General features: G+C 38.3%; 1 protein-coding gene across 3 annotated transcripts; it reads right to left on the bottom strand.

Moving 5' to 3' along the window:
- Positions 1-165: 165 nt before the first annotated feature.
- On the bottom strand, positions 166-25,735 carry EXOC3 (exocyst complex component 3). 3 transcript variants are annotated; one of them, XM_053957494.1, is made up of 13 exons: positions 25,671-25,735; positions 22,695-22,879; positions 18,643-18,862; positions 16,221-16,902; positions 11,790-11,907; positions 9,244-9,369; positions 7,596-7,696; positions 6,989-7,099; positions 6,141-6,291; positions 5,284-5,406; positions 2,821-2,982; positions 1,485-1,612; positions 166-1,024 (listed from the first exon to the last, which is right to left on the bottom strand). In XM_053957494.1, exons 2-13 carry the CDS (start codon positions 22,836-22,838, stop codon positions 853-855), a joined length of 2,238 nt encoding a protein of 745 aa, XP_053813469.1. In that variant the 5' UTR covers positions 22,839-22,879; positions 25,671-25,735; the 3' UTR covers positions 166-852. The 3 variants fall into 3 exon arrangements, with proteins under 3 accessions (XP_053813469.1, XP_053813479.1, XP_053813461.1); XM_053957504.1 differs by lacking the exon at positions 25,671-25,735 and adding an exon at positions 25,605-25,624; XM_053957486.1 differs by lacking the exon at positions 25,671-25,735 and adding an exon at positions 23,564-23,676.
- Positions 25,736-26,545: the final 810 nt, after the last annotated feature.

Genomic DNA, 26,545 nt, shown 5'->3' with positions numbered 1-26,545 from the left:
ACTATTTAATAATTAGATTAATCTGAAAATACCCTGGAAATAAAACCCAGTATCTTGTGTTTTCAGAAAACTATTAAATCCAATTTTTATTCACACTTAACAACAAAAAAGATTTACATGCTCTGTAAATCTACAAGGATGCAAATAATCATAGCTGAACATAGGGATGGTTTAACATTTTATTGAACTAGTGTGCTTTATGTGCTGTTTTTAGTGAATCAGTGAAAAAAAAAAATTGTACCTTATGTCTTTATTTATTTATTCAACCTATAATCAAATTGCACTGTAGCAATTTCAATCAGTCCTTTAAGTCAGGAAACTGATTTCATAATTAAGTTTTCTGCAATAAACTATTTTACACCAAAGTAAGTACATACACAAAATATAATGTGAAAGTGGATTGACATTAACACTGAATGCAGTGCCATATAAAGACAGTTCTAAAGGAGTCTGCTTAGGTATTTTAAGTGATGTAGGTTAGTATATCCAGCACTAATACAGCTCTGCAGGTTTTGGTATAAATATCTTTATATAGCATTGCAGTGCACTGTGCAAACATACTCCACAAGAAAAATGTATTTGCTGACAGCAAAACCAGCTGTGACAATCGGGTCAGTAAAAATAAAAAAAAACCAACCATGCCATTAAAAGCTTCATTCTTCAAACATGACCTTTAATCCTTCTTTCAGGTATCTTGGATTTCCTCACGTCCAAGTCTTCAGAAAGAAATATGCCTAGCAAGTATCAATGTATACGGAACTTCACTCAAAATAGCACTGCCAAATTTGCCCACAAATATTTCAAACCCGTTGATCCCAGAGCAGTAATGACACACAAACACAGAGTTGTCAATTACTTCAGAAGTTTTGGCACAGTGAGAGTAGGAACTGTAATTTCTTTAAAAATTGGCACATAGTTTGGATTCGGTTGGCTTGGACCTTGATCCAAAGTTTCAATGATAGTCTGCTTCATATCTCTGCTGGCATCGCCTCTCACTGTCAGCAAAGCTGCAATGTGGTCATCCCTGCCAAAGGAAAAGGGCAAAACTGGCATTAGGAGGCTTTGCACAAGAAAGATTTTGTCAAAGCACTTAACTGCCAATCCTTTCACTCAGTTTCAGGTACTTTTTTATTCTTAATCAGATCTCTACTCACTCAGAACTGGTTTTTCCTGCTCAATATAAAGCACTGTTTTGGCTGCTTTTAGGACTCTAAAACCTATTTTTCTTCCAAACACACAGAGCTGAAGTATTTTTAGTATTCCTCTGCAGTACTTAAATAGTTGTAACTTCTAGTCCAGCTCACATACACTGTACATTAGCGTTACTTTCCTAATATTATTACTACAAGAAAGTGGTTACATTCTAAAATATGAAAAATATGAACACATTTACACACTGTTTTAAATTTCAGAATTTGCCCAAACCCCAAGGAAATGATGATGTTATCTATCTATATATCAAATCTGAGGGCAAAGAGAATTACCTGATATCTGGGTATTTACTGACTAAAGTTGAAACTTCCAGATAGAGTAGTGAAGGATCAGTCAGCTTGATAACCTCTGCAATGGCTTCAATGATGTCACAGAGTCCTTCAGTGTCCTCTCCAGAGCCCTGCAAAAGTAAACAAAAAATATTAGAAATGTCCCATAACAATAGCAGTACTCTTCAGATCTACAAATAATCCTTTAATTAATATTTTGTCTGATAATGCCCTTGAATTTCCCAAAAAGCTGAATTTTCAGACATTAAAAAAAACAAATATTTTTGAATTGTCACCATAATTCTGGCGATTACGGCGATTATGAATTGTCACCATAATCCTTTTCTCTCCCTGTTCTTCATTCAGAGACCTACTCTGAGAATATCAGTGAAGAAAGTAGTGTCCTACTAACAATATGTTATATTTATCCACATGGTGATACATTCCAGTCTTCAACTTTGGGTAATTATGAGCATAAACATTAAGAATAACTGACATGAAAGCCAGAACTTTCCTGAAACATTTCTTCAAAACTGTCCCTCTGTTACATTCCTTCAAGTCATCTGGCCACCAAAGCAGCTTTCAGCAACTGATTGATTGAACTGTATCTATTTAAACTCTAGACTAATTTTAGTATTCTTAATTCAAGGTCACCTAGTTCTGCCAATCAGGTATGGTTTGTTTCCTTTATTCCACAACCTCTCCCATCAACTACCCCAGTTTTTCAGGCTTTATCTTTCTGTGCAATCTTTTTGCATTTTGTCATCTGTTGGCCCTAGGAGCTTTCTTGAAGATCCCTGTTCCTTATACAGTTAAAATTTTTACCCCTGTCTTGTATATTGATTTTCAAATTCCTTTTTTAACATGTCTTTTCTATTTCTACTGGACTTTAAATGGGGTCAACATAATCATCTTACTGATCCAAATGAACACACTGCATGCTCCTTAGGTAATAAGTAATGGCATCTGTTTGATACCAGATCAACCTTTCTACTGGCCAGGAAAAGCAAAGACTGATTTTTTTTTTTTTTTTTAACTGCTTTTTTCTTTCACTTACTACTATGAAATCAGGGTACCTATCTCTTGGAGGCCATTCAAATATTCAGCTGCAGAGAGCTGTATAAACACAAAGCAGTAAAAACTGGTGCTCAGGAATTTTAGCAGCTGGCCTGTGTGTTCAGAATCTCCATCTGTGCCCTCAGCTGGCATCTTTGATATTCCCAAGTCATTCAACATTTTTGAGACATGGAGATTTAACTAGCCATTTCTTCCAAGCAATAAACATGTGTGGTTATTGTAAATTACCAGGATAACAGCACTACCCAAAGCAAATACTTACAGCTGCAAGCTTCTTAAACAAAAATCTGAACTGCTCTGCTTCTTTGATCATTCTTTCTGCACCCTCTTTTCTCTCTTCTGCATTCTTGAAAGATATACGTTTTAGCATGATTGCTCTGATGTATTCCACAACTACTCGCCGATGGGCCTCAAGAGTCATTGTCTGAAAGAAATGGAAAAGGTGGTGGGTTATGCCAGTGATACCTGCAGATGTAGCCATTATTTTTAGGCTTTGAACTGTGTATTTGCACTTAAACACCAGTATACAATTTTTGCTAATACAGATTGAGTGGTTTTAGATTTTTACAGTGCTAACAGAAATGAAAATCTCTCCTTCCCTAACAATGAGCCAATCACAAGAAGCAACAAACCCAAGATACCTTTAATAACATGTCTGAGTTTTTTGAGGAGCACCAAAGAACAATCACTTTCTCAGATCTTCCTTGACTGATTTGCTGCTCTGCACTTGTCTTTTTATGGGAAATATCGACTGGTACCTGGATGAAGCATCTGGTATTCGTGCAAGAGTAATGCTGAGGTTTGGAAATAAAGTACAAAACTAAAACCCCAAAACCTTCACATGCTTATTTTTCAACAGGAATGTAAGCAGAGTCCTTAAATCCCACAAGTCCTCAGGTGTTTTTTCTTCCCCTTAAGCATGGTGGCAAAGTTACTTACGATTAATAAAAAGCTGGCGTAATAGGTAGTCACAAACTATTTATCATGTTTTATTAGCAGTACAATCAAACTTCAGTTTCAAGTTGTTCTTGAAACATGTTCTTCAGTCAAAATTTGAATAAAAGGCTTCAGGAAAGAGAGAAAAAGGGGGGAAAAAGAGAAAAGGGAGAAAACAACAGATTGCAAAGTACTGGAAGTCGAAAATAGTTTCAAGTTCTGCTCTCAAGAGTGCAGAAATACCAGAGTTAGGTGGTTGCTCAGGGACAGCTTCTCTTGTGTTGGTGGAATTGATGCCAATTACACAAAGGAAAATGAACTGCACATAACAGACTGTGGGGGGCTGACATGTATGGCCCATCCTGCTGGAGAGGAACTGAAGAACAGCTCCACTACAACTGAGAACACTCCACTGGAGCCAACAGTGGTATGGTAGAGCATTCAATTTACACACGAGGAAAACAGTAAAGCAGAATGCCTTAGATCCAGATTTCCTGTCTTTCAGAACTCTGTCCTTCTCATTGGGCTACAGTCTTCTTGGAGGTGCTCTGATCATGTGGCTTTTAAAAACCATACTTTCAAAACACGGTTATCCAAGAATATTTTAAAACCTGGAAAAATCCCATCGCAAATCAGGGAAACCAAAGCATGGTCCAGCCTGTGCTAGAACATATGGCATCTTTTATGGGAGATTTTTATTGCGCTGGGAGACAGTGCAAAAGTAAATATGTTGAATCCCAAAGAATCTGCTTGTAAGCTTCTTGCCCACAAGGTGGCAATAAATGCTACATGATGAAATATATCTGATTGCAGAGATTGGTATTAACACCTCAAAAGTCATGCCAAGCACTCATACCTCACAGTAACAAACTAAATCTGGAAAAGAAAGCTGTTCCATGGATATAGACTAATTCTGAGACTGACCTAACTAATTTTGTGCACTTTTTCTAGACTGAAAATACATTTACTTAAATAATAAGGCCTCTAGAATCTGCAAATACTGAACGTTAAAAGGTCATCAGACAAACTATGAGTAGTTCCCTTTATCACTTTGAGAATTAATGTAAGAAAGAGTAAGTGTATGATTTGGAGACTGTCTTTTAAGCCCTTCTAAGATCTTATTCAAAGACCTCACCTAAATACAGATCTTGCTAGCTTCTATTAGGTTCCTAAATGTTAGGCAATCATTTAATGCTGTCTTATTACATGAACCTGCCTTTAATCTTCCACATTATTGTACTTGTTTCTATCAATAGAGAAATTCAGATATCCTTTGACAGACCAGAGGGAAAAAAAAATCCTAACCTAGCACATTTACTGTTGTAAGAGCACTTTAAACATAGCTATGCATTTGTTAACCCTTATGGCACCAAATTCACTAGGCTTCATTGTATATAATAAAACTAGGAATTACTTGATGTGCATTTATAAAAAAAGTCATTACAGACCAGGAAAACTAGTTTCAAAAGAGCTAATTTATCTCACTACAAACATCTGAGAAGCCGTAGAAAAATACAAACTGAAAGAAGTATCTAGTAACATGCCAAGAAGTTTCCTAGACTAAATACTACAACTTAGATCTGTCTTCGACACTATTATATGCCTGTGAACAAAAAAAAAGTAGATTCAGATTTCTGCAGTATAATGATGAACATTTTTTCTTTTCCAGTAATGAATCAATTCCAATTTCTGCATTTCAGTTCTGAATTCCATGTGGTTTTCAGAAATTCCAAATCACCATGATACTCAGAGTACATTACCAAAGTATCACTGAGTATTTTGCACCTACCTTTTTGTAAGGCTTTTTAATTTTTGCAAAGTCATTGAAATAATCCTCTACAGTGACACAGATAGTCCCCACTGCATTAGACCCCATAAGCCACTTCTTTGTCATCAGCTCATTCAGATGGGGCTGAGAAGGTGACAAACAAGAGATCAGATTAGGTTTTTGACAGTTTCATCAGATCGGTGCAGTTACTAAAAAATGTGAGACAATTTTAAGTGTTGTCAATTTCTAAACTATGCTTTTCCCACATCCTTTCTTATGTGAGCCACTCAAAGTATTTATATTAGTTCAAAATTTTATTACAAATCTATCAAGTCCCAGAGCATCTCTCTTCACCATTTCCTGCTGTTTCTCCAATTGCCCTGTTTTCCTCCCCATACTCCCAATTTTTTTAAAGTACTAATTCTTTCCCTGAGGGATTCTGTACAAGAAGCTAGAATTCCTAAACATGGAAATCTTACACACAAAAAGGGGCCCACTGTTAGAATCAATTAAATATATTAATTATAGGTGAACTGTACCTGCAATGACAACTTAATATCAGCAGCAGTTTTCCAAATAATTCCTACAACTCAACAACATAAGACTAAGTACATCTGCTAGAAAATATTAATTATATGCAAAGCACCTGACTTAAGTCATCCCATGAAACCTAATTAAGCAACCTTCCAGTCTCCTACATGCGAACTATACCAGTGAAGAACAATACTAATGTTTACTGACCCTTTGCTAGCCCATATATAAAACCACATTTTATATATTTAGCAATCAAAAAGCTCCACAACTACTTCATTCTGAATTATTTTTTTCTTTATAAATAATACTTCTGGGTTTTTTTGAGGAAACAAACATGTTCTAACCTCTAAATCCATGAAGACTTCATCTAGCAGGCTAGAGCAGCCTTCTTTAGCAATGATGTCTAAAGTTGTATCCATGTTTGCATGACTGATTAACAAGGTGTCTTCCACGTCACTTTTCAAGTATTTTCTTTTCAGACTGATGATGGATTCTCTGTGACAGGAAAAAACAAAAAGGGTTTTCGTCACCCACTGGTGCACAATTGCACTACTATTAAATTTTTGGAATACATACATACAGGACGGTTATTTTTGCAAGGGAAAACAATGCCTGCTGCTTGCTTTGGAAGCCTTTACTTATTCTCCAGCATGATTTTGGAGTGGTCAGTGCAGACTACATGTGTGTTGGCAGCAAACTGCTGATGATGAGTAGACCTGCAAGTGGCAGCAGATACAAATGAACAGGAAGTTGGATTGCTCATCACTGAAACATGAGCCACCTTCACAGAAGGTCTGCCTTTACTTTTCTCCAGTTCAGTTCACCTTGACCACACTGCTTGAAGGTGATCTGTGAGAGAAGATGGCAGGACCCAGACAAACTAACTGAAATGACGTTTTCAAAACCTGGAAGCTAATATAAATGTTTCTTTGGCAACAAAATTCTTGGGATAACACGTGGTTTTTCATTGGTGAGGGGTAACGTCTTGGTTTGCCAAAGGCAAATGCAATCACAATACCTGTTTCTCAAAACAGCACTACCTTTAAACTTGGTGCCTTTGTTTAGCCAGATAAACTATCTTAACTGAAACCTGCTTTGCATACAGAAGAGAAGGTTCTGGGAAGAGGTAGTATTACAACTGAAATATCAATAGCTATTTTTCTCACAGTACTGCAAGAACATGCAGACTTACTTGAAGGTTTGACAGTTGTTGATAACTGCAATCATGTACTGAACATAGCACTGAGGATACTGACGATTTTTAAGATGATCTTCTTTGTACAATTGTGCTTCATCTTTGTACCTGTAACACATATAAGGAAAGGCATGAAACAGACACAAATCTGTAAGAACTCAAATACACCCATAGGACTAAATGTTTCATAAGGGTCTGTCAGGTATTTAGAAGTGTTTTATAAAGAGTGTCTTGCTCGTGTGATGTTTAGTCCTCCTGTTCTGGGCAGAATCCAACCAAGAAGATGTTTTCTCTCATCCTTTAGAGAAAGAGGTATAAATTTGAGATATAAAAGAAAGCAGAACTGACTCAAAAAATTAAGAGCCGTTTGCAGACAGGAACTGAATGTACCACTCACCAGCACAGAGGAACTTCTGCAGTGAAACTGGGGAAGGGAAGAAAGGAAGAAAAGGAAATAGAAGAAAACCCTGGTTGGCATGAATGTGATAGGAGAAAGACAAAGCAAAAAAGAAACATCCAAACAAAAAAAAACAAGTATTGAAACTGTAGGAACAAAGAGAGACTGAGACAGGATAAAGCATTTGTATTTTAAACATTATGTTACCTGGTTAGAAATGAATTCATTTGCTGAAGACATAGAATGAGTACCTTTGTTTTCAAATCTTCATTTATCTGAGCAGCCACCTGAAGATTCTGCTCAAACATCTAAGACAAAAATAGTTTAATTATAAAGAGAGGCCTTTATCAGTGGTAAAACAAAGACAGAACTCCTATCTTGAAGTCCTGGAGACTCTCACTAGCACCGGCTCTACAGATGCTTTTTGTTGGTTTTTCTTTTTTTTTTCCCAGACAAGCCCACTGACTAAACCAAGAGCCATTATTTTAACAAGTGCAATCAATATATTGCCAAGAACCATTATTTTCACAAATGTAATTAATATATTACTGGCAACCATTAATGCAGTGTTCTCCTGATACTGAAAACAGCTGCATTTTTAATTCAGCAAAACAGTAATCTCTTTAATTCAGTAGTGCTTTAGCTTTACGGTGTATCGAAGTTCTAGGGTCAGCTCCTGCAGTTAGTAATGAATAACACTACAACTCAAATTCCTTCGCTTCTCCCATATATGAAAGCAGTGAGCTCACAACAGTGAAGTAAAGGACACTCTAAACTTTAGAAGCAGGTACAAGATCTAGGTGACTTACAGGCAACTGTGTTTGAGAGGAGGCAAACTAGAAAGAAAGAATACAAAGCCAGGTGGAAATATGAGCTGTTTCTATGCTAAGATGACTTTGAAAATTTCACTGCTACATGCATCTCAGCACTGCAGTCCTTCTCTGCATGACACTAGAGCCAATAATCAGCCACCAGTTTCTTTGACATCACATACTTTCTGAAAACAATTAAATGAAGTAAACCTTGGCACTAATACAAATGTGAAGGAATGTAGCAAAAATCCTGGTATAAGGTGGGAAAAAAATACAGTGGGAAACAAATGCAGGAAGAAGAGATAATCTATCCTTCGCTGAAGGTACCTAACACAGTATTTGTAAAGAAAAATTAGAAAGTGAGCATAATAAGCTGACATTTTAATGGTTGATAAAGATCACTTCAAAACTTTCCACTACTGACAACAGAGTGGTGCAGGTTTGGGTATTTTTGTGGCTTTTTTTTTTTTTTTTTTAAGGATCTTAGAAACAGCCTTCTCTTTTCTGGTTTTAATTTGGACAGGCATTTATGTCAACTGAAGTAGTGTTTAAAACAGCAACAGTTTCAACCTTCAGTAGAACTTTTTATTCTATTATTAAGGTGCTTTTATATAATGAATAATTTATAGTAACAAATACATGCCTAACTACCTCAGCACCATATTAACAAACAGCGTAACTCAGCACTGTATTGACAAAAACTGTTCTAATAAGTCACATATCATCTGGTGGGCTTATACTATAGCTTTTCATCAAGAGACTTAAGTAAAAGCAGCTCACTAAATACAAGTATCAACTAAAAACAGGTTTCTAATCTACACATAAAAAAGAACTATGTCTTTAAGCACTGAAGTAAAAAACGTTAACAAAAGCCTTCAAAGAAACAATCTCTTCAACTAACAGCCCTACAGGGGGAAAAAAACCTCAATATACTTCAAAAGACACAGAAACAATAGTATTCTAGAAAGTTTGGCTTCCCTCCATTCCTCCAAATCCATGTACTGCTTCTGTAGATTTTCTGGAATAAACAAGTTGTCTTATACCTGAAAAACAATAGCTGGGAGTGTAGTCTGATAGTATCCATCTTGATCTGCTTCTGGTTCAGTTTCTTTTATCCAGTCTTTTTTATCTGTCTCCAGTGCTTTTCGCAGCCAGCCAATGATGTTAGACTTCATTTAATAAAGCAACCAAGAGAAAGAAAATATTTAATTTAACACAACAAAACCCTCTGCTACAATATCTAGAATAGCAGTCATTTCCATAATGAAGAGTGGCATAGTAACAGATAATGCTGACCTCTCTTGACATTCCCACAAGATACAGGTAACAGACAAATTAAAATTTGCATTGACAGAGACAAAGGTTAGTACTGGAACACAAGGGGTGTAATTTGAAGCTTCAGCACATTTTGGAAGGGGAGTGTTCCTAACACAAAGGGCAGATCAGTTTGTCAGAATCAACATGTTTACTAATTTCGGAAGAATTTATTAAGGCTCAGGCTTTAGGTTTCAAACTGAATTTTTCCCCAGCTGAAAAAATAAGAGTAATACTTAATGTAGGAAAAATAGCACATATTTGCCTGTACTTCCTTTTACACCTAGGTTTTAGGAAACTGGTGCCATTACTGCTGGGGACAAAACCCCAGGATTAGATTAAATGGGTTGTGTTTCTTGGAACACAAGTGGTGCAGAACACAGCAACGGATACAATGGCTGGCTCTCCTCCCATCTGCCCAGCACAATGTACAGCACACAGATATCAAGAACAACTGCGTTTAGAAGGAGATTAAGCCAGTTTTCTGCATGACACATAGCAGAGACCTATTCACAAGAGTAAAGACCAGCATGTTTGCTTAAATACGTAATTGGATTCCTTGATTTCTGTCTTGCTTGGGTTGGTGATTTCTGCCTATTTTCTACTTGGTTCACGTTTGCTTAAAACCTGTAGTAATATAAATGTTTGTACCTCTTTCCAACATGTTACAGGTGTATTACTGTGCCCTACCATGCAAAATTACACATTACCAGTGGACAAACAGAAAGGTCATAAAAGTCCATATAGTACCCTCTTCAATTGTGTGAAATAAGGCACTACCTTTCTTCCTTACAAGCATGGAATTGCGCTAATGAGATATGACTTGCATGACTTAATCCTGCTTTGACACAGCGGCCCAGGTGACTTTTTTCACCTTAAGATCAGCATTTACAAGGACTTTTTTGAGGCTGAGGTGACTGGAAAAATAATATGCTAGAAATCTGTTAAAATCTATTAGCATTTTATTTCTCATGATATTTTTGTTGCTGTAAATGTCAGTATTTAAGTTGATAGTCCCGATTAATTGTACTTAGTGATACAGAGCTAATTACATTGTTTTTAAAACCACTTTTAAACAACATCAAAAGAAATAAGGTAGAAGTGAAACAAATAGGCAGTTTCAGCATTTTCTGCCTTAAAAGAAAGATACGACCGAAAATCAAAACCAGCAAAAAGAAAGCCATTCTGTTTAACAGAGTAGCAACTTTGTTTTATTTATAATCTATAAATAAAATTAAGTAACATTCTATACATAATAGTTTTCAGTAGGTAAGGAAAGAAACAAATCTAAAAAAACAATATACGTGTATATTTTCATGCTAAGTAAGGACAAAATTAATTCAAAGGCATTTTCTGAGTCAAGGCAAAAGTAGCTTGAGAAAACAAACCAATGTGCTTTTTGTCCCAAAGTGCAGAAAAATAAACTTGCATCAAAGTCCTAATAAAGCTAATGGGAAGCAGAGCCTCTAGCGATAACTTCCTTGAGTCATTGCAAGGTTTGTTCATATTATTGTGATGAGTAGTTGTTGCTGGACATGTTTTAGTAGCTGACACATCCAAAGAAGCACAAAAATTTCCCTCCTCTGCTTGGCAGACCTTCAAAAGTTAGGAGAAGTAGGAATTCATTGGACAATTTAAGAACAGCAAGTCCAAAGCTACAACTACCCAAATATCCACTCTTGGAGGCAATTAGTGGATCTGACAATCACATAATGCTGGCTTTGCCATGAAGTTCACCAGTTTCTAGTGACTCTTAGGATAACAAAAAAAAAAGCCTTTACACTTAAGATACACTTGAAATGGCATCTACAAAAGGAAATTATGCTCATGCAGTTAACAGGCTTTGAAAGGAAAAAGGCTGTTAAAAGAATCAAATTGGCAAACATGAGCATCCTGATTACCTTGACAAGATCACATCTGTATCAAATGTTGATGTGTAGCTACTTATGGGGACCAAACTGCCTCGTGTCTTTTTAAGTGCAAACATAGCAGCACTATGGATTTAGGCATATGAAGACTGGAATTTCTTAATTTCTAATAAATTATTATTAATAGTCTGTAACATAACTACTTCTTGAAATGTCATGATTTACATATATAAAATCATCTGATTATGACTTTATAAAGGAACTTACACATAGGATATGAACATTTTCATAAAAGTGATGGTGTTGGATTCACATTTGTCACAGTTTTTTCTGATGGAGGAGCAGCACTGAGGTACTAATGAAGATATAAACTCATCTGAATGTGCCTTTGCACTGTTATTACTCACAGTGAGTGTTGACATATACTTGCTGAGAAGCTGGTCTACCACATTTTGTGAAATCAGAGCATCCAGAGAATTTACATCCACTTCAGGAGACAGTTCTGAATTTCCCATCATCTCTGCACTGAATAAAAAAAAAAGAAGAAAAAAGAATAAAACATTTCAGATTAATAAAGAAAAATGACATAAAAACTTAAAACTGTGCAACTTCTTCTGTATGTTTACTGTAAGGGGCAATTTTCCAATACCTACACATTTCAAAAAGCTTTTAATAGCAAGTGCAACAATAAATACATCTACAAGAAATGTAAATAAAACTATATGAATGAAAGAACAGAATGTAAAAGCTACAGCACAAGAAGTAATGATTACTTGAAACAAAATAAAAGCCAACTGTTTCAGCCTGTGGGCTCTTTGTAGGGGACATTTTTATGTATCTTTTAAATTTCAGAGGTGATGACAGACAATTTATACATTTTGAATTTTAAAACAGTAAAGATCAGTGACAAGTATGAATTACTGTTCTCAGATCCTCAAAAGAGCTTCTGTTTTGGTACTTGTATTACATCCATGTAAAAATTAAAATACATTAAGAGAAAAGCTATCTATGCTTCCCGTCTTGGTAAAGAATATAGCTAATCTAAGAGGAAGAAGCATCTTTCAAGACAAATCAAAGGTACACTTCATGGGTACTGTATAAGAGCAATTGCTTGCAAAGAAAAGTTCTTGATTTTATAGGATTTAAAAGAAACTAAAGCAAAATATTTTGACAAGGTTTATACAAATTTAATACTTTACAGTGATATTTTGCATCTATATAAGATCATAAAATGATGGGCTTGTGTAATAAAAAAAATCCCCAAAGCTATGCCAAAGCACAACATAGCAAGAACTCTTAATATTTCATGCTCAAAAAAAATCAATAAGTCAAACCCACACTCTTCAGAGAGTGCTTTATTAACAGCTGATGGAAATATATTCAATCATAATAACATAAATTGTTTCACATTCCATTTATAGTGTGCTTTTCAGAAGCAAACCACAAATTCTGTATTTGCAGAGGCTACTATAAAAACAAATGGCCACTTAAATTCCTAAACAAGCATCCAGTTTGTATAGTTCTGCAAACTGAAGTTGTTCTCTAGGTACATGCAAGGAGTCAGCAGTGTTGCTTCCACTCCCTGGAAAAAATAAATCTCAAAGCACTGAAAAAAACCACTACAGCTACCAACTTAAAATACCAAAATTCTTGTATTTGAAACCATAAAAGCTACTGTAACTGAACATCCTACACTAATAGCATCTTCTTAGCTTGTAAGAAAAGAGGTTGAAATTATTTTAAGTGTCTCAGTCTATTCAGAAAACTGAATTCCATTCTGTTGCTGTTTACAGAAAGAACACACGTAATAGCAGGACCTGCTCTGGGTTGATTTAGAGGAAACATGAGAAGCTGTTTATGGCACTGCACCATGTTAGAAATTATTTCTAGCTTCATTATACATCATTATCCCTGTTCACAAGGCCACAGAGACATAAATCTTTTCTCAAAGCACATCACCTGAAACCCCAAAACAAGGACCAAAAGCTTTTACAAGCTTTAGCTCACAACATAAAGATTCTTCCTATACACAATTTCTCTTTCCTGTTTGTCACAATCAAGTGCCCAGGGGAAAAGAAGTGACAGACAACCCTCTTCCAAGTGGCACAAGACTTCTAAGTGTTGGGAAGTTATTTACCCTCAACAAGAAGTTAATACAATTATATTTGAAATTTCAAGTTGATTGTAATTTGGAAAACAGCATTTTAGAAAGCTTCTATTCTGCCACCAATGCTGCTCTATGTGGTGAAAAGAGATACTGGCTCCAGAGACAGCATCCAGCTGTATGTATAGTAGCATTCCTTCTGTTCCTTAAAGTGAACATTGTTGACAATATCTGTAGCAATCCTGGTGATCTCATAGCAGTTTTGTCAACACTTGATCAGTATCTCATAAAATGATGCTATGAATATGAGCATCGGGATCTTGCAAGACTTATAATTTTCCTCAAACACAGATTGGAGTCCTGGTCCCAACCCAGCACAGATTTAATAATAAGAGTATGTTTCCAAAACTGTCATTGACTTAAACATGGAAGAGAAACCCACCTAGCACAATAAAACTCCCACTCAAATATTAAAGGCTATTATTCCACATGTAGCATCATTTTATTTCTGAGCTGTGAGCTGAGCATATTTCTAAAAAAAAGCTTCCATGCAGACATGCTCTGATAAAGAAAGCCCCATGATTCTTTTGTAACTCCTACGCTGCAAATACTGAAAAAAAGTTGTGCATGACTATATCAATTCATCACATGGAAAAAAAACCTCAATGCTTCTTTTCAGTCAGTACTCTCTCATTTGGTTTTGAAGTGCAGCTTCAATATGAAAATACAATACAAATTTATATTTTCCCTCTATTATTCAGAGTTCTCATGATGCCAGTCTGTTCTCCTTCCTAGTTTATTATAAACATATCCCTAGAGAGAATTGTTTACTGTATTGTTAAAAGATGTCCAGCAACTGTGATTTGATAAGCTCTGCAATTATCCCTGTTAAGAACTTTACTTTCCCACTCAGAAACCTGAGCTGATTTCTTCTCCCACTGTGCATTACCAACACACAATGGCTAATTCTCATAGAATCACAGAAAATGGTTTGGGTTGAACCTTAAAGACCATCTAGTTCCAACCTGCCTGCCATGAGCAGGCATGCCACCCCTAGACCAGGTGGCCTTAACGCTTCCAGGGATGGGGCATCCACAACTTCTCTAGGAAACCTTTTCCAGTAATTATCATCCTGTTTATACAGGAATACAATTCCTGTACTGCCCTCTTGGGCTTTTTTTTTTAGAGAAGAGAGAAAGTCAAAGCCTTAATTTTTTCCTTCAAGGTATTTCCTCTAATTTCCATCCTATTTGTTATGCAGATATGCAGGGAGAAGAGCATTCTCAGATATCCTGTAGTGTGAAAGAAAGGGAAACACCTCTCAGTTTCCCTTTCTCCACAAGACCAAGCCACCAGGTGTTACAAGCCACATGACTTGCTTTAGCAAGACTTGTTTGCTTTGTAAACAGACGTAACACTGGCTTTGCTCCCTCCCAATGATGGAACACGCAGATTTAGAGCTTTAGTTCTGAATTGTCTAACTCAATACCAATCTTCTCTGCTTTCTGGGGGAAGGCAGAAGGGCAATTTTAAGACCAAGAATTGCCTTACTGGAACATAAGCCCCAAGACACAAATGAAGAGCCTGAGAGATTTCTGCCAAGGTCACGCATGAGAAGGATTCACACCTCTGATTTTCAGCAGAGTTATTCCTCTGGCCTTCAAAAGGAAAAAAGGCCATTTAACTCTGCTTATTAGTGGCTGCAATCTTTCTTATACCCTGCATGGGTATATAAGCATACAGAAGTGAGTGCTCCTGATTCTTCCTTGCAGGGAAAAAAATCCAGGAGGACTTTGCAGTGTAGAGTACAGCACAGAGTGCTGAACACAAACCTGAAAGCTGGTTAAGAGAACTCTCCAGAACAGTATTACCTCCTACGTATGTGCTTTATGCTAAACCCACCAAGTGTCTAAACTTGTTGCATTAGTGATACTGAACAATTGAAGACATCAAAAGTACACAGAGCACAGAACCTGGGTCAGTGCCAGCTATTCAGAACAGGATTACAGTCATGAGCCATAGAAAGGCTAGCAGCACTTTTTCCCAAACAAATCAGTCGCTCTAGTAACTACATGCCAGCAAAAACTAAACAGTTGCCATTTGAGCTGTTTCTACCTGGGGAAAAAAAAAAAAAAAAAAAAGCAACAAACCCTCCCCAATGCTTAAGTAATCCCAACAAATCAGACAAGTTAAATAAAATAAGCGTAAGACTGTCATAAACAAATCATCACACAGTTTTGAGAGAAAACCTAAAGGAAGTTACCACATTCTTTCCATTTAACAGTAATGAGGCAACTGAAGCAGTCCCACCCCCTGTTGAAGAGAACAATAGAAAGTTAATAATCATACAGATCTTCCGGGGCCGTGGCCACAACAAACATTTTGTTTCACACACGAGCTCTCAGTATTCTGTTCTTCCCAATACTTCACCAAACTGGTACACAAATACAAGGTGACTGTAGCTTCATGAAGGTCTTTAACTGCACCAAAATTTTAAGCAACTCAAAATTATACATTATAAAATAAAAACAAAGTTTTAAGGAGCAATTTCCAGGAAGCAAAATGTGTAATGAATAGTAAAGAACTTGATAGTTTGATATTATCCTTTTTCTGTTTTATCTTCTCATATGTTAACAGACATGCAAATACTAGCACAAACTGTTTTGCATGTCTCCTCTTTGCATTCCTCCTCCTATTCCTAACAAAGGAATAAGAAAGGATAAGGGGGCCTTACCTAGTGTATGTATTCAAAACCCAACTTAGAAGGCTAACAATTTCATTTGCTTCCAGATCCTCTGCAGCAAGTTCTTGCATTCGGGTGGCCAAAGCTTGATGGTACATGTTTAGCAACCTGTTGAAAATGTCATAATGTGGAGGAAAGCATTGATCCAGCAGGGTCTTGGCCACAAGCAGGTCATCAAGGACATATTTACGGATGATTTCGAGATGCCGCACAAGCCACATTTTGTCAGATTCTCTGGTGTCTGCCTGAGTGCCTTCAATCCGCGTGCTCACAGTTCTCTCCAAAATATTGAACATTTTTTCTTTCCACTTCTTTGGCCTGCCAGGAGGTATGAATCCAGTCTGTTTTTTCCTGTCTAACATGCGCCTGTCAATTTTCTCCTCCCTCTCAATTATCCTCACAACAGAGACAAGCAAAGTTGGATCTCGACGGACTGTAACAAGAGATCTTTGAACCACCATCCAAAGCTGCTTTGCCAATTCCTCAGACAGTTTCTGCATATCCCCAAAGTATGTGTGGATGAGGTTCATGTCATGTGTGTTTTTGCTGTCCATGCGATATTGCTCATACATCAGGTCATCACGAGAACACTCCAAATCCATCAGTTTCCGGTGAGCCTGCAGAAGCTCCCCTCGCTCAATCAGGTCGTGGGTCTCCCTGACTATCTCTGGAACTGAAAGGCAGGCAAAGAAGAAAAATCACAGAGTATAACACTGCTAACAAAATACAAACAATTAATACAAGACAATAAAAGTACTAGGAAAAAAGCTGGGGAATGGCTGCAGTAATTATTTTTAGATATTTTGAAGGAAATAATTTTGAAATATTCAAAATTTGTTAGTAAGTGTTACTTATCTTTATACACTATTAACTACAATGCTACGTTTTGATCAGTGTCTAAACAAAGATCATAGTGCCAACACAACTTTCTCTTTTTCTCCTGATGCCAAAAAAGAAATAAAAGAATCCTGGAAAGTCTACTATGAAACAAACAACAGTGCTGGCCTTCTTATACATTACATAAAAGGCTTTTAACTTGCCTGACTAAAAGTCGCTCACTTCGTTGAACCTGAGGCTGCATAAACCCAAAAAAAGCCAAGTTTTACCTCCTTCTTGAACAGTTTTTGACTGCTTAAGGCACAAATGAAGGATAGGGATAATTACCTATGCTGCTAAAATATTTAGAAGATCTTTTGTCTATTATTTTTCAGTATTTGAGGAATCCTACAGAGGAAGATTAGGATCCTGTGGGGGAAGAACTGAAAAATCTCATCAGAAAAATCTGTCACTGCAAAAAAGGCAGCTAGTGATAAAACTGGCAGCTTACAAAAAGTTCTAATGATTGTGTGTCACTGTCTTTTCAATAATGATAAAAACCACTTTGTTTATAAAACATTTGATCATCTCTGAGCTATACAACCATACTGTTTAACAGCTCCAGGGGGAGATGCTTCATACTAAAAGCCTCTCAGAAAGCCTTAAAAGGTTTATTGTCTCAGTTGCATTCATCTGCATAAACCTAAACAACACCCCCAAAACAACTCCACATTGGAACATGCGTAATTTTGCTGTTCTTTGTTTTTAATTGCTAGACATTGCATGTAAACACTTTCCTTTAAGTTGCACACTGTATCTGATACTGTAGAGGTTAGGTACACACAAAGAGTAAACTAATCAACTTGCTATGGCTGGGAAGCAATTTTGCTTTATAGGTACACTTTGTGTATTAGTATCAGAAGATAAAAGGAGAGAAAATAGTGCTTAAATAAAATCAAATTAGTCTGACAGGCTTAGTCCCTGTTACAGGGTAAGATACTTTAAATTATTTATAAGTAGAGAAGCCCTGGCAAAGAATTCACCATGATTCAAGATGGAATGCAGTGTGCATTCCACCACAGCTGCACAAAGTGATAATCACATTTTCTTTATCTTTACAATATCCATTTTATTAATCTTATTTCATTTTGCAAACCCTCACAGACAGTGTACAGCACAGTACAGTGTTGCAAAATGTTTTTGCCTCCTAAAATAATTTCATACTATTTGTACCCAACAGGCTCGCTGTATGTCCAGCTCAGGTGGCAACACACCAGAACTTCACAAATAGTCTTTCTGTATTTGTTGCTTCCATATTTCAGTCTTTTATACTAAACACGTTATCCCAGCTACCGATTGCTTGCAAGAAATTTCTTTGTGAGCTGTGTGATGGCCAGACTAGAAGTTCCTACAGCACAACTTATATTAAATGTCTACCAGTTATTTTCCTGTATGTGATGTGTAGGTCATTCTTCCTTAATTATTTGTTTCCAGTGAAGTTTAAAGCTCTCAGCATTACTTGACAACCTTACAGCTGTTAGCACCATATGAAAGTGTTTTCATTATGTGATGGATTATATAAAGAACAGTAGATTACCTGAAAATATATTCTTGAGATTTTCTACAGCAGCTGCTAGTTGGCTGTGTTGCACTACAGCATCCTTAACATCCTTGAGGTTTTCTATAGTGTTGATGCTCTGTCTCCAGTCCTTATTGACATCTATCAAAGACTGCTGAATGTCCTTCACATCATTCAGTGCATTGTGCAGTTGGCTTAAACCTGTTCGTACTCCATCTAACTGTGACTGTATTGCTGCCTTAAATATAAAAAGACAAAGTAAGAACCCGTATTAATCTTCATAAGTTTCATATTTTCAACATTATTCAAGATTTAATTTTCATTTCCGTATCTAACATTTTCAGCAGAAAAAAAAGCAAATACTATAATTGACTAGAAGTGTGAAAGCTTGTGTGTGCCCACATACCATTTTCTTGAAGTTCTGAAGCTGTATCTAGTTTTGAAGGACCTAGATACAATTAGTCCACCCACAAACTAACATAGGAGCTTAGGGAGATGGACTGTAAACTTTGTAATCTATATTAAACCAGGATCAAAGGAATGAGATTTCTCTGCGTTTCCTTCATAAATTAATTTCAAAGGGGGATATCAAAGAAAGTTGATGTTTCATCAGAATGTTTGGTATGTATGGATTCTCAAAAGCATTTTACTAATGCAATTACAAATTTTTACACACAACAGCAAATACTCTAAAAAAGCCCAAATTTAATTCTGGAATGTTCTTAAAAAAACTCCAAAAGCTCCTGGAGGCTAAAGAAGCCCCTAAAGCAATTCAGTCAAAACAAATAACAAAATCCTAAACTGAATATAATTTTCACGCTGTGAAACATCAATGACCAGACCAACAATGCAACTACTAGATTATTTTGGCATAAAGACAGGTTATTGATATGGATGTCTTGTGACAAGTGACACTTGAAATAATGACTCTTCAAAGAGGCTGTTAGGCTTGAATATCATTCAGGCATCCAGACACCATACAGAAAATGCATTATAGTGCATATCTGAGTGAAAGAAATCCGATCACATCCACAGCACATTTTTCAGATACAAAGTTTTAAAAAGCTGTTATGAAGGTAAAATCAGGGGAGTGGAAAATGCAACTAGAAATAACAGGCTTCAAAAGACAAGCAAGCTATCAGTGAAAACTCGGCTGTATAACTCGGGAACTTGATGGAACCAGTAAAGAAAATGAGGCATTAATCGTTTTGCTAAGCTCAAAACATATTTTTTGCCAGACTTTTAAGGCCCAAAAGCTTGGATAGTTGTGGAACTTGTTGTTGGATACTAGAAGCCAAAAAGGAAATCCTGGTAACTGCAAACAACATTTACTGTGTTTTAAATGTACTGGTAAAGTGCCAGAAAAAATGCAGTGATTTTTAAACAAAGATTATTTATGTACTTTCAAATTATGACATGCTGATTTTATTGATAAAAATGTATTTTCCTGGCAGACTCAGCACAATTAAGCAGTAGTAAGGCATTTTTATACTGTTTCTATCTATAGAACTGCTGCATTAACACATTTTTCCTCTACAGGAACTGAGATAATTAGGATACTCAAACACAATCTTCTGCAGCTGACCATAACATATTTTAAAAATCACATAATCATTAAATATTCAATACTTCTGCTTTGATAATTTTTTCTGAGGCAGATCTTCCAACTATTACATATTCAAATTTTTGTCCATTTATCTTTTGCACTAACTTGATAATGTTGAACTGAAACAGTCAGGGATCTCAGTCTCTGACACAAAGAGACATGGAAAATTCCAAAAACAGACATCCATCCATGTTCAGTTTGTCTTCAAATACTCAGCTGGGGCCAGGGGATGGGGTGATGGGGCAGGGAACAAAGCATGTCCCAGCCTAGCATTGTAGACTTTGCTTCCTAAAATGCATATTCATCTTTGATTGGACTGATCATCACCGTATTAAAAAAATGAAAACAAAACTAAGCCATCCTGGGAAAAGGGCTAAAAACTTCTCTTTTTATGTTTTTTCAAGTGACAACTTTCAACATGAAGCCAGAATCCTTGCTTCCTGGTCTCCCTATGGCTCAATCCACGACTGCACAGCAGCTAAGAATCAAAAGGGAGAGGACTCGTGCATGGTTATGTTCTGTAACATCCACAACCTAAAAACTTCCCTAGGATATGTGTATTTATACTGTTTCTTCACAAAGAAGTACTTCCATAGATGGAGTAAGAGCAAAACCAAAAATGGCTGCCAACAATTATAATTTTACAGGGTCTGAAATATATTTCAAACAGCTCTTCTACATTCTGGACTACAGAAGCCAAAAGCACCACTCTACAATGCTAGCTGGTGTTCTTCCACATATTCTTTCAGAGTTCCAGTACCGAACCCCAAAAATATCGCTTCACTGAGTGCCATCAGTCTCATATACAAAACTGGTAAGTTTGATATGTTTCAAAGAAGATTTTCCTCTAAGAATTTGTGTTACATGGGAAGAAATGCAGTGAGGGACATAAGAAATGAACATAACTAAATATATGGGATGACAAAGATGGCAGCATATCCAGTTAGAAAGAAGCACCTAACATGCTCACACTGAAAGATTTCCCATGTGTTCATTCACTCAGATGAATTCTGAATTCTCAGAATTCAATCTGAGAAGTCAGCAACTCCTCTGGCTGATAATCCTGATGTCTGTCTCCCCATCTTCCACACCACACATAGATACAGTTGAAATCCACAGCAAGAGTACTTCCTACATCCTCTCTGTGCTCCCATCCATTAGAGTAATTCTCATGGGAAAATCAGCACTGCTGTCCATTGCATCACTAACCAGCACCTTTTTCAGGAATGCATCCTGAGTGGATTAAGGGGTATTGAACTTCTTTTGGGAACAGGTATTATTTCCAACCACCTGTGGATGACTGAATTAACTTAATGCAAACAATAAGGAAAATAGCTATAAAGTGGATTTAGGCAATTACAAGACTTATGAAGTTTAGTCATGACCGTCTATAGAAGCAGCCAGGCAAATGACTGTGCTCATATATTATAAATAGATCACAGTAACTAAACAGCTGATCCATTATTAATAAACTCTATATGCTTCCTGACTTAAATCTGAAAAGCCCAATCCAAGTCATCAGAAAAATTTCTGTTTCTATGCTACAAAAATCAACATGTAATTTGCTATATATAAATAGCACATTATATATAAAAATCCAATTTTTTTTCACTGTGAAAGAAAACTGGTTTTCTTCTACTTCATACAGACTGCCACAAAGGAAGAGCCATTAAATTTCTATAAGATAAACTAAGTACAATATAAGATTAGATACAGTGTATACCAGCCATTTTGACCTGAGAAAATGTGTCCCAAAACACTTTTCTAAGACTCTACTCCACCTGCTTAATACAGTGGTTTAAAATGACTATTGGCAAATAACACTGAAAGAAGAAAACAAGAAACTGAGTAACATACAGACAATAAACACAGGATGACCATACTCCTATTTCAGGCTAAGTCCGTGTGTGTGAATGTGCAGCCACTCACATGTACACATGGGAAGGAGGAGCAAAATCATGGGGGTCACTTCCACAAGAGACAAAAACGTGATGTATTTTAGCTATCTTCCCTAAACCCATGTAAAAGTCAGAGGGCAAACTGACTGAACCTCAGATGCAATCATCAATTTTTTTGTTACAAGTTCAGTATTCAATCACTAACACAAAGCTTTGTTGGCTGACAGGCTACACAGCAGGGTAGCTGTCCATGAATAAACTGCAGACCTAAGAATACTTGAAATGCTTGAATAAAACATTAGTAAGATGTACAATGTCAGTTTGCATTACTTTCACGACACAGATTTTCTGGTTTGGACACAGAGTAAAAACTGAAGTTCCTGGTTTAAAACTATCCATCTGGCTGAAATGCAGATTCAAAAAAAAAAAAACCAATACAAAAAAACAAAAAAAAAAACCAAAAAAAAACAACCAACCAAACAAGAAACCTCCCCCAAAAACCAGAAAAAAAAAAGAAAGTACACTCATGATACACCACAGACACTCAGGTTTATCCAACTTTGTACCTTGAGTCGAGCTTCTACTGAAGCCTTCTTACGAGCTTCCCTTCTGCGATACTGTTCCACTTTATCCAGCTGATCAGGACGCTGAAGCATTCCTGCTACTCTCTGAACAGCTGTTGCAACTGCTTCCCTATCCGTTTCCTCCATGGTTGATCAGGACCTCAGAATGCCTTCATTACTTAACAGGACTGAAAAGAAATAAAACATTTTTTAAAGCCCACCTTTTTTCATTCGATGGCTATGTGAAATTTCAAAGTCAACAACTGGAGAATTAACCTTGGCAATAAAAGTGGTGAAACTTGACAGAAGCATCATTAAACCACATTCTAAAGAGAAGAAATTGGAATTCTACAACAACTGCATTTGAAGGCACTTAACTCAGTCTCATTAGTTCCCCTGCAAAGTTTTTGGTTGCTGTTTTTGCATTTACCTTGCTCTAAGTTTGAATTAAAAAAAAAACCCAAAACAAAATACCACCAAAAAAACCCACCACCACAAATCTTCATTAAAATCTTCATTAAAAGAAGAGATACTATTTAATCTAAGGGTAGGTTGGCCTATTAAAAGGGTAATAAGGCAAGCATAATGGAATCTTGTAGAAAGTTCAAGCAAAAGTCCTAACTCATCCTGAACTACAGTTGGGTGGACTTGAGAGAACCACAGCCCTCCTGCAGCAATAGGTCAATTTTGCTACCAAAACTGGGGAGAAACATAGGCAATGGAAGCTCCAAACACAGAGACTTAACGATATAACACTTCCATTTAGGCTTCTGATGGATAATTTTTTGATTTCCTACTCTTGTTTTCAGCCCTTCTCACAGTATCAGTCTAGTCCATCAGGGGTGTAGGGAAAAATTATTCAAGTATTTCACCTCAGTCTCCAGCAGAATTTCTAGTGAACCCAACACATGCTGGCAAACCAGTACAGGGAAAAGGCAACATCTGCTGTCCATCAAGGCAGACCTGTTCTCTCAAACTTCATTAGCTACAAACAGAAAATAGGGAGGATTCCATCACCGAAGATGCAATACCACGGTGTCCACAGACCTCTAAGGAATGTATCTGGAGCTCCTCGTTGCTTCAAATTATTTCCAACATTTTATGTCTTTAGCCTTGCAACCAAACAGAACATTTTAGGTTCTGCTACCACAGCTAGAGATTATACTCTCTCATACCCATATTATTCATTGAAATTCAATATCTATTTTCAGAGCAGTCTGCATTCATAAATCCAGCACATCACTTAATCTCAGCAGAACAGTGATCCAGTGATTCTTTTTGCTGAAAGAGCAAAAGCAAGAAAACTCATGGGACAAGCAAAATTGATATATGAAGGAAACATTGGGTGGGGGCACCCAAAAACCCCTAAGAAATAACCAAAGCAAACTACGCCTCACAGGCAAACTAACGCTCCAGCCAGTCTCTGAATAATCACTACCCTGGAAACAAAACCCCCATATTTTATTGCTAAGTATGACATACACTAGGGAATTTCCCTTTGGCCAGTTTGGGTCAGATGTCTCCACTGTGCCCTCTCAATCTCTGCCCACCCCCAGCCTACTTGAGGGGAGTGGAGGGCAGATTAGGAAAAAGAGAAAGACTTCACACTGTACAAGTCCCCTGCAGCCATAGCCACACACCGCAGTGTGAGCAGCACTCTTTCTGCCACAAACCCAAAACACAGGCTGTACAGACTGTTATAAAGAAAGTTAACTACATCCTAGCCAGACTCTGTAGAGCATTAGCAAAATTCCCAATTTTATAACTTATCATGGCTAAAGAACATTCCAGGCAAGGCTTGCCCCTGAGCTCTGTAAGAGCCTAAGTCTGTGTCTCAAGTTCCGTATCTCTAGTACCTTCAAGAATTACATGCATAAGTATGAACTTATTCCAGAGTTATTTCTACAGTGTAAACTCCTGTACTTCTTTACTACTGGCCTGGCTAACTCAAACCATGTTTCATTTCTTACTCTTCATCAAAACATGCAAGATCTATTTCCATCACTTGTGCTTTGGAATGAATACTCCAGTTTCGTTTGGCTCAATCCATTTCCAAGCTAAAAGGGCTCTACCTAAAATTTTAAAAGAATTATACTTTTAAATATGAATTTACTACAAAAATGGTATTCTGCAGCAGAGAGATTTATCCTGAATTACTGCCCTTATTAAAAACTCTGAATACATCCCGCAGAGTTACAACATCTATAGCCACAACCCAGGCACATCAAGGAGACCTTGTCAGCAGAATGAGAAGCCGGCACACTGTAACTAACACGTCGAGGCACACAGGCTCTTGTAGAACCACCCAAAAGGAACAGCAAACTTTTGGAAGCCACGTCAATTTCACACCGAAGCTGTGAGTCAAAACTACATACATCTTCCGCGCAAAATAGAGGCAGAAGTGAACAAAACTACGTCCCAAGCCGACCCAGGAAAGCTCCAGCTGCAATCGCACCCTTATCCTGGGGACTCACGCTCCAGAGGCGAGCCAGCGGGGGCGACAGGCTCCCAGGGGGAGGCCGCTGCCCCTCTGCAGAGGAGGCCCCTGCTCCTGCAGAGGAACGCAGCGAGCCCTCCGAACAGAGCACGGGGGAAGCAGCGGCGGCAGCCCCAGACCCGCCCGGCTCCTCCCTGGCAGCAGCGGCTCAGCTCGAATCATTCGCACCGACGCAGGTGCCCGTCCGTGTCGGGCAAAGGCCGGACACCTGCCCGCGGGCACGCCGAGCTCCTTCGCTCTCCGCCGCGGCCCCGGGACAGGACGAACCTTCAGCATCCCCTTCGGCCTCGCCACCCCGGGGGGCTCCCCGGATCGCCCCGGCCCATCCCGCCGCCCACCCCCTCGGCTTCCCACTGCCACACCAGGGTCCCTACAACCCGCGACAGCCCGGCAGGGGCCGGCGCGGCGGCGCTCACCGGCCGACAGCGGCGGGGACGGGACGGGACGGGGCGGGGAGGGCGGGACGCGCGGCCGCCACTTACCGGGGCCGCAGCCGCCCCTGCTCGGCAAGGCGCTGACAGCCCCCGGTGCGCCGGCGCACGCCCGGCCGCGCACGCGCACCGCACTGCCGGCGGCGCCGCCTCCTCCCCCTCCTCTTCCTCTTTTTTTTTTTTTTTTTTTTTTTTTTTTAAACTACAGTTTTAGTGTTAAGGGGCGCAGTGTGTGCTACTGGGGCCTGGTTCAAAGTTGCCGAAATCGTTTTGGAAAAACAAACACGCAAAAAAGCCAGTAAAAAAAACTTCACGACTCCTGTGAGGTGTTAAAGCTTTGGGTTGGAGTGGTCGCCTACTGCAGTGGGTGTCGTCTGGAAAAAAAAAAAGGAAGCACACGGAGCGATCTCTTCACGGGATGAGTTGTGAAGTGTTTTAATGGGCTGCCAAAGGGACGTGGTGGAGTCACCGTCCCTGGAGGTGTTCAGGAATTGACTGGATGTGGCTCCGTGCCACGGTCTGCTTGACACGGCGGTGTTGGGTCAGCCTGGGGGGACTCGATGACCTCAGAGGTCTTTTCCAGCCTAACTGATTCTGTGATTCCGTAATGAAAACGGCTTCGCCGGCCAAGCTGCGCTTCACGCGGTGCCTTCAGATCCGTGTGGAAGCTGCTTATCGATAGCGGCAGAGGAGAAGGGGAACTCGTCCCTCAGCCCGCGGTGTCGGCTGTCTCCTCACGCCTTGCCCAGACCCCAGGGCGCTGCCGTGCCAGCTAGGGATGTGTCCGGAGCGTGCTGTGGCCGCCGGGATGCAGCTCTCACCACGACCTCCCCTGGCTCGGCACCTCACAGTCGCTGAGGCTCAGGGAAGCTGCGTGCTTAGGGTTTAATTTATACGTGAGAGAAAACTACGGCGCTTTTTAAAAG

Source organism: Vidua chalybeata, chromosome 1 (assembly GCF_026979565.1).
Source record: "Vidua chalybeata isolate OUT-0048 chromosome 1, bVidCha1 merged haplotype, whole genome shotgun sequence".
Classification (NCBI taxonomy): domain Eukaryota; kingdom Metazoa; phylum Chordata; class Aves; order Passeriformes; family Viduidae; genus Vidua; species Vidua chalybeata.
The sequence above is the reverse complement of the archived record's forward strand: the minus strand, read 5'-3'. Positions and strand labels throughout refer to the sequence as shown.